At 51.8% G+C, this 15,445-nt stretch overlaps 1 protein-coding gene and 1 long non-coding RNA gene across 3 annotated transcripts; both read left to right on the forward strand.

Moving 5' to 3' along the window:
- The first annotated feature begins 143 nt into the window (after nucleotides 1-143).
- On the forward strand, nucleotides 144-7,019 carry LOC123332375. 2 transcript variants are annotated; one of them, XR_006549167.2, is made up of 4 exons: nucleotides 144-555; nucleotides 3,540-3,763; nucleotides 5,575-6,068; nucleotides 6,871-7,019. It is a non-coding gene; the product is annotated as an uncharacterized LOC123332375 (long non-coding RNA). The 2 variants fall into 2 exon arrangements; XR_006549166.2 differs by lacking the exon at nucleotides 3,540-3,763.
- A 644-nt stretch (nucleotides 7,020-7,663) lies between these two features.
- On the forward strand, nucleotides 7,664-12,670 carry KRT36 (keratin 36). The gene is made up of 7 exons (XM_006041490.4): nucleotides 7,664-9,168; nucleotides 10,060-10,142; nucleotides 10,393-10,549; nucleotides 11,100-11,261; nucleotides 11,362-11,487; nucleotides 11,655-11,875; nucleotides 12,282-12,670. The coding sequence occupies exons 1-7, from the start codon at nucleotides 8,719-8,721 to the stop codon at nucleotides 12,451-12,453; spliced, it is 1,371 nt and encodes a 456-aa protein (XP_006041552.1). The 5' UTR covers nucleotides 7,664-8,718; the 3' UTR covers nucleotides 12,454-12,670.
- Nucleotides 12,671-15,445: the final 2,775 nt, after the last annotated feature.

Here is a 15,445-nt window from a genome sequence, read left to right on the forward strand (position 1 = left end):
TTGGCCCATTTTTATGAACAACCATAATAACTCTGTGGCTTCTTTGATCTGAGGATCTCAGATGAGTTTGAAAGTAGAACCCCCAGTATAAAGCTTGGTTAATTACGGCCTGGAGCCCACAGTCTGTTTTGCAGACACGCTGTTAGCAGGAAGAGAGTGAGGCCGGCTGCACATCAGCCCCTGTAAATGCAGACGCTGGAATCCAATCAAACAGGGTGTTTGAGGAATTCGCTTTGTGGGCCAGTTAAGTGGTATCTGAATCAAGGGGACGCAGGAGACTGTGGTACCAGCATCTCTCCCATTGGGTCTGGCCCTATGTCTCCCACAAACCACAGATTCTCTAAGGACTTCAGGGAGAGCAGTGACAGCTCTGGAATTCTCCATAAAAGCTGGGTGGGGGGAGTTAGAGACTGAGTGGATTTGAGCAAGAGACTCTGGACTCTTCCGGACAGGAGCGGTCAGCCAGTGCGGCCATGCAGGAAGAGCTGGCCCGTGGGCAAGATGGAAGCGGCCTAGGATGCAGAAGGCAGAGCTTGGTGTGAGAGAACTGGAGAGGTATGGCTTAAGATCGGGGTCAGGGAGGCTCTCTGAGCCTCCCACAGGGCAAGAGCAATTTGGAGCAGATTCCTAGACAATTGTTAAAACCATATTTCAAGGCAAGAGAAAGTACTTTTGTATTTTGGGTGAGATGCGAGTTCCAACATGAGACCCTGTCCAGTCTCCAGCCCTCAGGGAGGCAGTTGGGCAGCAGGGAGTCTGAAGGCAGAGCTGCAGCCCTGAGACCCCCTTGGGTGCTTGCTGTCCCTCTGTTTTGGGGGGCAGCCTTAAGGGTCCACAGAAGACCCTGAGTATGAGATGAGGGTGTCTGGGGCTGTTCCAGGGTGATTCTGGGCCTGGTAACAGGATTGGGTCCTGGCCCAATGGGGATTCAGAATCATCCACAGAGCAGCATGTTGGGACGTTGGGTGCCCGGGAGCCTGGCAAGAGCCCTAAGTCTGGGAGGAACCAAGAGTCACCTCGCCTGCTCTCCTGAGGCCCCTAGCACGGGCTCTGGGCCCTGGAGAGGGGTGGCCAGGGGGTGGGGATGACCTCCATAGTCACTGATCATGTGCACTGAGTCTGGTGAGGCCTGGAGACAGCAGGGGGTATGTACAAGTTTGGGGCGCAGGCTGGGGGAGCAGGAACTGATCTTAGAGACGGACTGAGCAGAGAGGGACTTGCCAAATCTTGCTGAGGAAGGTCTGAGTCATCTGGCTGAAGGCAGTTGCCATCAGGTGGAATGTCACTGAGGTGGCCATGAGGGAGAAAAGACACCATAGCTCTCCTCTTCTGAGTCCTGCTCACCAGGCTGGTGAAGGCAAAAATGGCAGCCACTGAGATTGGGGTACAAAGGAGAGAAAGTCATGATTTTCCAGGGGAAGCTGGATATGTCTGTTCCTGAGACCAGCCAGTCATGGTGACAAGTCACAGGGGGAGGAGGGAAGGAACAGCTGTGTTTTGTTGGGCCAAAGTTCTCCACCAGTGATGCTTCCTTATGGAGGATTACCAGAGAAAATGCAGGACGCCTAGTTAAACTGGAATTGTAAATACACATGAATAATGTTTTAGTATAAGCATGTCTTAACTGTTGCATGTATTTTTATTTGCTGAATCTAGCAACCCTACCCTCAGCAGACTTGCTAACTGCCCTGAGTCTTCCACCATCAAAACCAAAGAGGCAAGACCTTTCTCTGATTCTTTGGACAAATTAAATTGGTGGCTCAAAATGTCATAATTGAAGGTTAACCCCCCCTCTCTCATAATGCTTCCTCCAGCTTTGTGGACCTGTCCCTGCCTGTCTGTACTAGAATCTAACATCAGCTGGCGGCAGATTTGGCAGGAGCTTTTGATGTGGTTACTTGACACAGAATATATAGTCACCCTGCTTTTCAGGGAGGAGCCGGGAATCATGAGTACTTGGTCGCTGGAACAAATTCTTTGTTCCAAGGAAAAAGCACTTGCTTTGAGGGGGATGAGATCGGGGGGGTGTCCCTGTTTCTGGGTGGGTTCTGGGTAGGGGTCTAAAGAGGTGAACACATGGACCAGGTCAGCCTGTTTTAGATGCCTCTTATGGTGGGAAATTTGTAGGACTTGCATATGTGGATGCCAAAGATGGGATAGGGAGCAGGAGAAAACCAGGAAGATGAAGCCTAGGCCACCAGGACACTCTAAGAAAGTCACTGGCCTTTTTGAATGGTCTCATTCCCCCTTGCTGCCCAGTGAGCTGGCTGTCCACGTGGTCCACTGTTCTGCTTCTGCTATTGCCGCTGGAGCATTGCGGGCCCTGGCACTTCTGACACCAGCTCAGAGGAGCAGGGGTCCTTGGGCACACTGTGACAGGTGGTGCCTTCTGCGTCAAAGGGACAGGTCAGAGCTGGGTAGAGGAGACTCAGGCTTGATTTCTTGGGTCTCTGCCCACAGAGAACCTTAGCTTTCAAATGGAGGCTCATTTGAGGGTGGAGATCTCTTCTCACCAAAGAAGGAGCCACGACTAAACCATTGGTTTTGAACTTGGTGCTGTCCAAGGTGGGCTTGGGGAAAGTGGAGGCGTTTTCTGTTCCCACAGCAGCATCTTGCCTCTTCCCCTTGCTCCCCAGACTAGGGTCATGGTGGTCAGGGAGCATCCTGTCAGCTCTGTAGCCCCCAAGCTGGCCTTGTGCCTGCAGTAGTGGGTCAGGGGGCTTTTAGGAGTTTCTAGAGCAGAGCTTCCCTGGTAGCTCAGCTCGTAAAGAATCTGCCTGCAATGCCGGAGACCTTGGTTCGAGTCCCTGGGTTGGGAAGATCTCCTGGAGAAGGGACAGGCTACCCACTCCAGTGTTCTTGGGCTTCCCTGGTGGCTCAGATGGTAAAGAATCTACCTGCAATGAGGGAGACCTGGGTTCGATCCCTGGGTTGGTAAGATCCCAGGAGGAGGGCATGGCAACCCACTCCAGTGTTCTTGCCTGGAGAAGCCCCATGGACAGAGAAGCCTGGTGGACTACATACAGTCCATGGGGTCACAAAGAGTCGGACACGACTGGGCAACTAAATACAGCATACAGTGTAGAGGTCAGAGACCAGAGAGTCCTGAACACAGAATAGGACTCCTGTTGCTCTGGACACAGTCTCAGCCACAATCTCTCTCTCTCTTTAGTTTCTTTTTTTGGATGCACTGTGGGGCATCTGCAGTTCCCTCACCAGGGATTGAAATCCTGCCCCTTGCAGTGGAAGCACGGAGTCCTAACCATTGGACCGCCAGGGAATTCCCACAGCCCTAACCTCTTTAGGCAGCTGTCTTTCCTTGCACAGCTGGGCTTGGCCTCTGATCAATATTCTATGAAACCAGAGTGAGTGGTTTGTGCCCTGGAAATAGCGTTCATCTGAGCCTCAGACCACATGGGATATAAGAAGAGTTTTGATCTCTTAAAATCTGTGAAGTGAATTCCTGTGTATCAAGCATGTTTCAATTTAGTTATCACAATTCTGTGAATATGGCATTATGAGCTTCATTCACCTTTTAGGAAAATGGAGGCTCAAAGGAATTAAGGAGCTTGAATCATGGTCTGGCTGAGCCCAGGCCCAGGACTGCTGCTGTTCAGCCTGACTCCCTTCTTCTGCGAAGTCAAGACTTGGTTGGCTTCCTTAGCCAGCAACGTCACTTCAGCCTGGACATGCTGGGATGCCTGGCAGACGTCCCAGTGACACTGCACCTCTGAATGGGCCCTTCTGGCTACCATCCTGGGAGGTGGGTTTGTTGCCTCTGCCTGTGAAGGGAGGCTGGGAGGAAGCCACGCCGTTGTGCTCTCCTGGTTTGCAGGTGTTTCGGGGTGGTGAAGAATGGCAGGAAGGAAAAGTTCCTACCAAACTGAAAAGGCATTTTGAGACCAAAAAACGAGGCAGGCAGCTCCATGTAATCAATGGATCGGTTTATAACAGGGTAACTTACTCACCGCGTGGGATGGGGCTGACAGCCATCTGGAAGCATTTGCAGCTATATTCCATACTACTGAGGGGCCATTGGACAATTTTATAGTTTACTTAGGGCATGGGTGGAGGTGCTCAGAGACAGAATGGGCATGCCTAAATCAAGATTTATGAATGGGTAACGTCTTATGGATGCTGGGAATAGGTTTTCATCATTGAGGTCACCTGGTTCAAATGATTATTAAACAGTAGCTATTAGCTACAAAGTCCTTGACCACAGAGAAGTGATTTAGTGTCCACTACAGCCCTGGGTAGGGTCAGCAGAAGGACAGGAGGAACTGTAAGGGCTCAAGATGGCATCAGTTATGTTCACAGGCATAGAGAAGACCTGGAGGCAAAGTGAGACTGAGGTCCATGCAGGCTTGCAAAGAAGAGAAAATCCAATTGTGTTATGGGCTGAACCTCTGTAACTTGTCTTTGTTCTGTGATCAGTGACAGAGAGGGGACAGTGGCTGGTGAATGAGTCACAGACATGTCCAGATGACTCTTGGCTGGCTCCATAGGAAACACTCCTCGATACCTACACTGCCTGAGATGGAAGGGTCTTGAGTTCACATTGTCCAGGCTCTTCCTGTTCAGATTGGGGCTCTGGAGCCCAGAGAGTTTGAGGCAGAGCTCAATCTGGAGTCCAGGCTCCCTGACACTTAGCCCAGTCAATTTTTAGAAACTGATTAATAATGTTGTGATAGTTCCAGGTGAACACAAAGGGACTCAGCCATACATACACTTGTATCCATTCTCCCCTAAACTCCCCTCCCATCCAGGCTGCCGCATAACATTGAGCAGAGTTCCATGTGCTATACAGTAGGTCCTTGTCCGTTATCCATTTTAAATATAGCACTGTGTACATGTCCATCCCAAACTCCCTAACTATCCTTTGCCCCACCAGCAACGGTAAGTTTGTTCTCTAAGTCTGTGAGTCTGTTTCTGTTTTGTAAATAAGTTCATTTGTATCATTTCTTTTTAGATTCCACATATCAGTTCAGTTCAGTTCAGTCGCTCAGTTGTGTCCGACTTTGAGACCCCATGAATTGCAGCACGCCAGGCCTCCCTGTCCATCACCAACTCCCGGAGTTCACCCAAACCCATGTCCATCGAGTCGGTGATGCCATCCAGCCATCTCATCCTCTGTCGTCCCCTTCTCCTCCTGCCCCCAATCCCTCCCAGCATCAGAGTCTTTTCCAATGAGTCAACTCTTTGCATGAGGTGGCCAAAGTATTGGAGTTTCAGTTTCAGCATCAGTCCTTCATAGGGGGTGTTATACGCTATTTCTCCTTCTCTGTTTGACTTACTTTTCTCAGTATGACAATCTCTAGGTCGATCCATGCTGCTGCAAATGGCCTTATTTCATTCTATTTAATTAGCCAGTGTATTTTTGATTCAGGTTGGAAAGGATAGTCTCAGCATAGAACCTTATTTTGAAATAACACTTGGTGCCCGGGCACACCTGATGTACTTAACACTGTGCGGCTGGATTTTCTCCAGGGCTGGGCCACCATGGGAAGGGGTGAGCTGAAGTGGCTTCAGGAGATGAACAGACCTGTGAGTCCCGGGTTCTCTCCTCTGATACAGGAAGAACATTTTTTCCAGCAGGGCCTCAATCCATCCTGTGATGGTCCAGACTTCTGAGGTGAAAGAGAGCAGAGGAGTTCCTCCCATGAGACCCCTTCCACACTTGTTTCTGAGAGGTGTCCTTGCTGCCTGCACCATGGAGAAAGGCAGGCGACCAAGGGCTTCCAAAAGACTTTCTCTGGGCAGCTTGTCACCCACTCCAGGAGAGGTCCGTGCCACCCCTCGCTGCCCTGGAGACACCTGCCTGGACTCTGGCCCACAGTGGCCCTCTGGATGGGGACACAGCCAGAACAGCAGAAACCTGCTCATTCAATTGTCCTGAGAAAAACCTAGAATCAGCTTCAGATATGGATTGCACAGTGGAGGGATTAAAAACAAACACATGAGAACATTGACTTCAGATGTCCAGCAGACAGAGATCCCAGTCAGAGATGAGCTATGTAGGGGCAGGGGAGCAGCCGCCTTCTGGACAAGCATACTGTGTCACAAATGAGGTAAGTTGAGTTATGCGTGCATTGAGGACCTGCCTGAACGGGCCCTACCGTGACAGCCAGACTCTGCACTCGTCGTCTTAGAAGACAAAGGAGGGGCTGCCAGGAGGTCTGGTCACAGCCTTAGTCCCTGTCCTAATAGTCCAGTGGGTGTCAATTGGGAGCAGATTTTCCATCAGGAGACGTTGGGCAGTGTCGGGAGAGTTTCTGATTGTCATGACTTATGGGGGTTTGCTACTGGCATCTGCCCAGGGATGCCGCTAACACCGTATGGTGCACAGGAGGCCCCCACACTAGGAATCATGTAGTCTATGACGTCCACAGTGCTGAGCTTGAGAAACCCTGAGACAGCCCATCCTGGGCCCTGCAGGGAAGGTGGGCAGCCCAAAGGCACCACTGCTGGGCAGTCGAGCTCTGGAGGCCTGCTGCTCCTGCTGTCTCTCCCAGGATGGGCTGGGAGCCCATCAGGTGGCTCTTGGGCATCCCATCTGGGTATCCACTGGACCAGGCAAGAATGTGCACCACAGCCAACCCTCCTGAGTAATTTCAGAGAGAAGCTTATAAAGTGTTTTAAGAGGCTGGTAAATTACAAGTTCAGACGCATATAAATGCTTCTATAAACGCCAGCCTTGCCGTGTGTGTCTGTGTGGACAAAAAGTGAGCAGGTTGCTCAAGCCTTGGGAAAACCCATGTTGAGGGTGGAAGACTGAGTTTACCTTTGTTCCTTAATCCTCAGGTCTCCTCTTGGGTTGCTTAACTCTCTGTAGTGTCTCATCTAATCCTCTTATTCCTTCTCTGTCCAAAGGGTCTGCATGGACCATTTCTGTACCCTGTTTAGGCACCAGTAAGTCTTAAAACTCAACATTCAGAAAACTAAGATCATGGCATCTGGTCCCATCACTGCATGGCAAATAGATGGGAAAACAATGGAACCAGTAAGAGACTTTATTTTGGGGAGCTCCAAAATCACTGCAGATGGTGACTGCAGCCATGAAATTAAGAGACGCTTGTTCCTTGGAAGATAAGCTATGAACAATCTAGACAGCATATTAAAAAGCAGAGACATTACTTTGCCAACAAAGGCCCGTCTAGTCAAAGCTATGGTTTTTCCAGTAGTCAGGTATGGATGTGAGAGTTGGACCATAAAGAAAGCTGAGTGCCAAAGAATTGATGCTTTTGAACCGTGGTGTTGGAGAAAACTCTCAAAAGTCCCTTGGACTGCAAGGAGATCAAACCAATCAATCCTAAAGGAAATCAGTCCTGAATATTCCTTGGAAGGACTGATGCTGAAGCTGAAACTCCAATACTTTGGCCACCTGATGCAGAGAAGTAACTCATTGGAAAAGACCCTGATGCTGGGAAAGATTGAAGGTGGGAGGAGAAGGGGATGACAGAAGATGTGATGGTTGGATGGCATTACTGACTCGATGGACATGAGTTTGAGCAAGATCCAGAAGTTGGTGAAGGACAGGGAAGCCTGGCATGCTGCAGCCCATGGGGTTGCAAAGAGCTGGACATGACTGAGTGACTGAACTGAACTGAGGGCAGGGGTGGGGGTGGGGCTGGGGCAAGGGGACTGCCCAGGGTCCTGATTATTCTACCCTCTTAGGTTCAGGGAACTAGGGCCCGCAAAAGAAACTGCCCTTCAAAGCAGCTCCACCTGAGGGCTGCCAGCCACAGCCACAAACCATCGTCAAAGACTGTCCTCTTAGCCCAACCAACATTTCTACAGCACCCGAGGTGTTTCAAACCATATTTACTTCTGCCCTGGTTTCGACCCTCCTTGGATCTGCATGAAGCAGGCCCGTGAGGACACTGAGGATGTCCAGGATGGAGTGATGTGCTCAGCATCACAGGACAGATCAACAGCAGAGCCGGAGTTTGAACCTAGGTCTTCCATCCCCAAATTCTGGGTGCCTGAACTTGATCTTGGTTGTGTTGGAGAAGCAATGGGACAAGAATGTGGGATTTGGGGTCCCAGAGCCCTGGTTTCAGATCCTTTGTACTCACTACCTGTTCATCTCAAGCAAGCTTTCTCTTTCTTTCCTTTTTCCTTCCTTCCTTTCTTTCAACCATTCTGAGCCTCAGTTTCCTCACTGGTAAAACAGAGATGATACTGGCCATCTCCCAGGACTGTTGTGAGGTGTCCATGAAATGACTATAAGCCTGGCACATGATAGGTGTTCTGTGAATTTTACTTCCCTTTTCTCCCTTCTTAGCATCCCTGAGGTGAGCAGCTATGAGGGGTAGGGGTAGTGGTCAGAGGTGACAAGTGAGCAGCCTGGGCACCTGGAAGAAGGCTCACAGAGAGGGCAGATACCAAATGTCATTCGTGAGGCCACTCCCAATTTATGGGATCTGGTGCAAGGACTTTAAAGAGGCAATAAAATTCATATTCTACCAGGAAATGACAACAGCTGAGAGTCCTGACTTAGCAAATGAAATTCTACATTCTTTTTAATTTTTACAAGGTAAGGGATTTTGGATGGGTAGCAAAAAATCACATTCTAATGAGATTCTCCTGGAATAGGAATGGGCTTTCCCAAGTTTAAGATGGCAACACCCCACAGACAGTGTATATAAATGCCTCAGAGAGGCCATGAGAGCCAGAACCTGAGCTCCTTGCTAAGCTGCAACCTTCTCTGCTAGCATCATGGCCTCCCAGCTCTGCTCCCCGATCTTCTCCTCTGGGTCCATCAGGGGCCACTGTGGTGCCACCAGCGGCATCTCTCGGGTGTCCTGTGTCCGCTCCGTGGGCTCCTGCAGGGGGCCCAGCCTTGCTGGGTCAGCCTCCTCTGTCAGGCTGGGCCTCTCCAGCCTTGGGAGCTGCTTGCCTGGTTCCTTCCTGTCCTCTGGGTTCCATTCCTCTGGCTTTGCCGGGGCCGGGGGCTGGTTCTGTGAGGGCTCCTTCAATGGCAACGAGAAGGAGACCATGCAGTTCCTGAACGATCGCCTGGCTAGCTACCTGGAGAAGGTGCGGCAGCTGGAGCGGGAGAACGCGGAGCTGGAGAGCCGCATCCGCGAGTGGTACGAGTCTCAGGCCCCGTACATCTGCCCCGACTACCAGCGCTACTTCAAGACCATTGAGGAGCTCCAGCAGAAGGTACCTGGGGCCTGGCCGCACCCCAGCCCAGCTACCCAGACCCTGGGAGTGGTCTGTCTCATCCCACTGCAGATGAGGCTGTAGCTCTCAGAGGATCTCTCTCCCATTAGGGCCAGCTTTTCTCTCTAGGGGTTTGGTTTCTTGGGGGACCCAGACCTCTCTCTGCTTGTAAACTCCCCTCCTTTCCAGCCAGTCTCAGCTATAGGAAGAGCAATCACACACACCATGTCCTTACTGGACACAAGCTCTGTGCCTAATGCCTTCCCTTCCTTTTGTTTGTGTATTCCTCATCTTGGAGAGATGGACATTATTGGTTCCATCTAACAGATGTGGAAGTTGAATTTTAGGGAGGTTCGGGCACTTTCTCAAGATACCATAGTCTGTCGGTGTTGGATGTGGAATCTGAATCCAGGTTGGCCTGGTTCTCTCTGCTCACCTTGTGTGACCCACTGTGCCTTTGGGGCTGCAGGTGTCAGGGCTGATGGCCACTGTGATGTCCCTCCTGGAACTGTTGTTGCTGATCATTCGTTAAGTCATGTCCAACTCTTTGCAACCCCATGGACTATAGCACACCAGGATTCCCTGGCCTTCACTATCTCCTGGAGTTTGCTCAAACTCATGTCCATTGAATTGGTGATGCCATTCAACCATACCCAACCATCTCATCCTCTGTCGTCCCCTTCTCCTCCTGTTCTCAATCTTTCCCAGCATCAGGGTCTTTTCTAATGACTTTCCAGGACTGACACTCCCTCTATATCTAGGCTCAGAGCTCAGGGCTGGAAATGCCAAAGGTACTTAGAAATATGGCCTCTGAAAGCTGGACTGTCCCCTCCCACCTGCCCCCACACTGCTGGGCCTTCCCCAGCTCATAGGATGGCCCTGGTTCCCCAGATCCTGCTAACCAAGGCTGACAACGCCAGGCTGGTCCTGCAAATTGACAACGCCAAGCTGGCTGCCGACGACTTCCGGACCAAGTGAGTGGCCTGATCTGGGAAGGCAGTTCTATGCTGCTCCCTTGCCTCTGTCCTCTGCCCCTGGGAGCTGGTAAAGTAAGAGTGAGGCCAGATGCAGCTGTAAGTGGGAAGTGTGGCATCAGTTCTAGATCCTTTCTGGGTCAAGGGAGAGAACCACAGTGATGCTGACCCCAAGCAGCTGGACAACAACGTGGCAGGCCCTGCCTGTGAGTGGCCTTGCCGCAGACTCAGCAGGGCTCTGTGTGTGCAGGTACGAGACGGAGCTGGGCATGCGGCAGCTGGTGGAGGCCGACACCAATGGCCTGCGCCGGATCCTGGATGAGCTGACCCTGTGCAAGGCTGACCTGGAGATGCAGGTGGAGTCTCTGAAGGAGGAGCTGATATGTCTCAAGAAGAACCATGAGGAGGTGAGGCTGGTCTCACATAGCCTCCTAATTATTCCCACCCAGCAGGGAGCCATTACTGACCCTTGGGTGTAACAACGGTGACAACCACTTCCACAGTAACCCCAGCTGACATTTACTGATGGCCCACCGTGTGCCAAGAACTCTACAAAGCACTTTGTATTTCATTCTTGTTTCATGTCATCTTCACAATTATTCCAGGAGGTAAATACTATTACAAGCTCCATTTTATAGATGAGGAAACTGAGGCACAGAAAGGTTGAGTCACTTGTCTAAGGTCACGTGGATCCCACACTCCTGGGCATGATACTAAATCTCCATTTGGAGGGTAGTGCCTGATAATGATTCTACTTACCTGGTATTTGCATCATCTTCCAAATTCTCCAAGGAGGCAGGTCAGGGTGCGTGAGGAGGCTGAAGCCCAGAGAAGTTAAGCATCCTGTTTAATGTCACACAGCTGACAACCGAAGGAGGAGGCTTTTTACCCAGGTCAGTCAAACTCGCATCCAACATCCTTGTGACAACCTTATGCCATCTTGCCTGCTCTCTGCAGGAAGTCAATACACTCCGATGCCAGCTTGGTGACCGGCTGAATGTGGAGGTGGATGCTGCTCCCCCGGTGGACCTCAACAAGATCCTGGATGAGATGAGATGCCAGTATGAGACCCTAGTGGAGAATAACCGCAGAGATGTAGAGGCCTGGTTCAACACCCAGGTGGGCCAGGCCGGTCCTGGACAAGCTTGTGGGGTGGGGTCACCCTTGACAGTGGCTTCACTTGCTCTGACCATGCTCTGGGTCCTCTCACGCTTTTCAGACCGAGGAGTTGAACCAGCAGGTGGTGTCCAGTTCGGAGCAGCTGCAGTGCTGCCAGACAGAGATCATCGAGCTGAGACGCAACGTCAACGCCCTGGAGATCGAGCTGCAGGCTCAGCACAGCATGGTGAGTGGCCCCTGCCTGAGGGGCTGGCCATGCTCGTGGCAGGTGCCCCAATCCACCAGCCTTGGTTATCACGGGTGGTGATCACTAGTGGTATGGAGATACCCAGGGCTGTGGGTCTCTAGGGGTGATTCCCTCCCATTGGCAGTGCTTCCTCTTTCCCTTTGCAGCGAAATTCCCTAGAATCCACCCTGGCAGAGACTGAGGCCCGCTATAGCTCCCAGCTGGCCCAGATGCAGGGCCTGATCAGCAATGTGGAGGCTCAGCTGGCCGAGATACGCTGCGACCTGGAGCGGCAGAACCAGGAGTACCAGGTGCTGCTGGATGTCAAGGCCCGGCTGGAGTCAGAGATTGCCACCTACCGCCGCCTGCTCGAGGGAGAAGACTGCAAGTGAGTGGCCGTGGGTCACGGGGGTCCAGGCTTGGGGAAAAGGCTCACCTGGACCCAACGCTGAGTACCACGGTGAGGGCATCAGTCCTGAAGTGGTTATTGTGCAGATGAAGGGGGGGGGCGGGGCTCGATCACAGCCTCTGGAGAGACATTTCTTCTAGCCCTGGGCTTTAAGCATTTGCAGGGGGACAAGCTGGCTCCACTTACCGTACTTCTCCATCCATTGGTTTTGGCTGGGAGTTTCTGCTCTTTGTCTATGCAGCCCTCAAGGGATTTCAGAGAGGCACCGTCTGCGCCATTTGTCGTGGTCTCCCACCCATCTCACTTGACCCTCATGTATGTTTGACATGCCAGTCAGTTCAACGGCCAATGCCAAACATGCCTTGACATGATCTCATTTCCTCAGGCTGCCTGCCCATCCTTGTGCCACGGAATGCAAGCCTGCTGTTAGAGTTCCTTACGTCTCAAGCGGTCCCTGTGCTCCGGCCCCCCAGCTCAGCACCCAGATCCGCACCATCACGGAGGAGATCAGAGATGGGAAGATCATTTCTTCCAGGGAGCACGTGCAGCCGCTGTAACCAGGCAGGTCCTGGCCCACAGGAAGGAGGACACCCCTGTGGGTCCCGGCTCTAAATGACCCCCACCTCTCCTTCCCTAGAGGGACTCCCCGCTCAGCAGATTTTTCTACCAAAAAACTTCTTAGATTGTGTTTCTGGCTTTGACTGCTTTTATGCCGTGTAAAACTAAGCTTCCCTGGAAATTTACCCAATAAAGTGTGTTCTCTTGGCATAGAAATCTCGCCTCTGTCTATTCCCTGTGGTTAGTTAGTGGGGTGTTTGATCGAAGCTTGTTGCAAAAGTGTGGATTTTGGTTTTGGGTCTGTTTCTTCTGGCTCTGAGTGGTAAGAAGTGACAGGGTGATCCAAAATATTTCATAACAGGGATACCTGGGACCTTGGTCCCAGAGAACAGACACTGACCCAGTCCGGATGGCTGCTGGCCATAACCTACAGAGTTGGGCCTGCCCATGGGGACCACCTGAGGTGACCCCAGAAGAGGTCAAGGCACCCAGGGCTGTCCTCACTAGCCCTGCCCGGTCTGGTGGTTTTCTCTTCCCTTCAGTTTATCCTCCCTTGTCCAGCTTCTGCTGTCACCCTGCTGGCTACCCCCAGGCCTAACACTGGGGATAGTTTGGGGGGTGCCACCCAGAGAGGCAAACTTCAAGCAGACAGCCTGGGTCAGCCAGTGACAGAGGGGAGTCGGGTGAGCTGGGAGATGCAGGTGAGAGGGCTGGGAGAATCCAAGTTCCTAACACTGGACACAGGGCTGTAGTAAAGTGGGGAAGAGAGGGTGGTAAGACGCAGAGCAGCGGGGAGGAAGCCAGACTTCACTTGGAGCAGAGGTCAAAGAGCCCTGGATTCCGCTGGCTGAACCATGCTCGTATGGGCAATCAGGTCTAATAGTGCCAGACTCTGGATGGCCCTCTGATCAGAAAAGTACAACCTGGAGCAGTCTGAGAGCCCCCTGCCTCCTTTGTCCCTGTGACTCCTTCTTCCTTTGAGAACATAAGCCCAGAGAAGGCAGTGACTTGCCCTAGGTCACACAGCAGTGAGTGGCAGGGACCAGGCCATCGCTTAGCTATTCTGAGTCTAATCAGGTGTTCCTCCCAGCCCACCGGTTCTCTGTCTCTGTCTCCTCCCTTCCTAACCCCCCACCTGACCTCCTTCCCTCTCTTCTCTGCCTCTGGGCTCTTACTTGAGCCCAAGATTCATGGGAAAAAACTGGTCCTGCTCTCTGTCACAGGTGTGCGTAGCCTCTTAGTCATGTCTGACTCTTTGTGACCCCATGGACTGTAGCCCACCAATCTCCCCTGTCCATGGGGATTCTCCACGCAAGAATACTGGAGGGGGTTGCCATGCCCTCCTCCAGGGGGTCTTACCCACCCAGATCAAACCCAGGTCTCCCTTGCAGGCAGATTCTTCACCGTCCGAGCCACCAGGGAAGCCCATGTCGCCAGGCATTAGTTGCTAAACATCCTTCTTTGACCTGCTGGACAAGCCACAGGTGCTTCAAATATCTCCTGGACTTTGGGTGAAGACGTTCTCAGGAGAACCGGAGCAGCTGGCACGGAGCCTGGTTGTGAGCCCTAGCCATGTCACGTGACCTCTCTGGTCCCGCATCTTTGTAAAGGAGCTGTGGGAGACTCCAATGTGTGCACAGCGCCTGGGAAGTGGTAGCTCCAAGTGCTGGTGTTAAATGAAGAGAGTTTCCCAGGCTGAGAGTAGGGGCTTGGAAACCCTACGGTGTGGGCTTGATTACACAGTGGGACATTGATGGGGCCAACACTGCCGGCCAGCAGCACCCTAAGAGCTGGACCGCGAACCCAGTGGGCTCAGCTTCAGACCCCAACTCTGCCCAGGGCTCAGGTGATGAGAGGTGGGTAGCCGGGCATGCTCAGAGAGGGCACCACACCCTTGTGTGCTGCTTCATAGAAATAGCCAGGAGACGGGAGTGGGCTGAACCTCCATTCCTGCCATGGCTCCAGCTGCCTGGCTCCTGCATGGAAGCGGTAGACAGACTGTGCAGGCTTGTGACCTGATGAATAATCATGCTGTCAACTCCTCGAACCACACAGTGTGTGCCCTGTTTATGCAAACTCTACAGTTTGTATTTTCACAGCCTCATCACATGCATTCAGATGGCCTGCGTGTCAGGGGTGCTTTACTTATGTAGCTTTGTCTAACATTTTATCAAATTGTTCAGAGCATCTGTGTTGGTTAAGGAACCCCTGCTCTCAACCTCACATGCACACCCATTACTGAGTCCAGTGTACCTCTCCAGCCGTTCACACTAAAGTTCAATGCTGTTTGGAGTGGGTATTCGCACAGCAAGTGGCAGACTCAGGATCCCTTCTCAAGTGTTTTCCATCAATGGAGAGACAACAGAAAGTCTTACATTTGATCAAATTTCTCAAGAGTGAATATAAAACTTCATTTCAAGGCATCTGATCTTGTTTGCACTTTCTAGCTATGACATCTGGCTGGCTTTCTCATTCACATGTACTCAGATCAATTAATCTATCGACAGATAAGTACTGAGCACCCTGTGCATGGAAGATGCTACTACAGGAGTTTATGCCAGGTAAGCTGGGGTGGGAGAAGCAGCTGGACCAAACAGTGGTTAATGGGCACTATTTGCTAGTTACTGATGTTCCCGCTGTGAAGATACCACCCATGCACTGCCACACAGCTTCAGAGATGGCAGGTGTGGGTGAGGGGCTGGTTTTCAGGTTCTTAGGAGCAGGGAGGTCATTAAGAGCTGGGGAGTCCAGGGAAGGCTTTAGAAGAGATTCAGAATTGATCAGGAACCCTGAAGGATGGGCAGCAGTAGCAGGAAGGAGGGAAAAGGGCATTTGAGGACATGGCCAAGTGTCTTCATGGTGTGTGCTGGGGACAGCACAGACTCCAACTGAGCAGGGTGCAAAAGTCCTGTAGAGAAAGTTATTAGGGTACTTGCTAAAGAATCATTAGCTCTTGCTAGTGAGGTTCTAAGTAATTATTTTGTTGTATTA

Source organism: Bubalus bubalis, chromosome 3, assembly GCF_019923935.1.
Source record: "Bubalus bubalis isolate 160015118507 breed Murrah chromosome 3, NDDB_SH_1, whole genome shotgun sequence".
NCBI lineage: Eukaryota > Metazoa > Chordata > Mammalia > Artiodactyla > Bovidae > Bubalus > Bubalus bubalis.

Bases quoted from the DNA above. Each gene is read 5' to 3' on its own strand.
- KRT36 (XM_006041490.4), top strand. From the start codon at position 8,719: ATGGCCTCCCAGCTCTGCTCCCCGATCTTCTCCTCTGGGTCCATCAGG. The intron at 10,550-11,099 runs GTGAGGCTGGTC...TGCTCTCTGCAG, and splicing joins TCAAGAAGAACCATGAGGAG to GAAGTCAATACACTCCGATG. The intron at 11,488-11,654 runs GTGAGTGGCCCC...TTCCCTTTGCAG, and splicing joins TGCAGGCTCAGCACAGCATG to CGAAATTCCCTAGAATCCAC.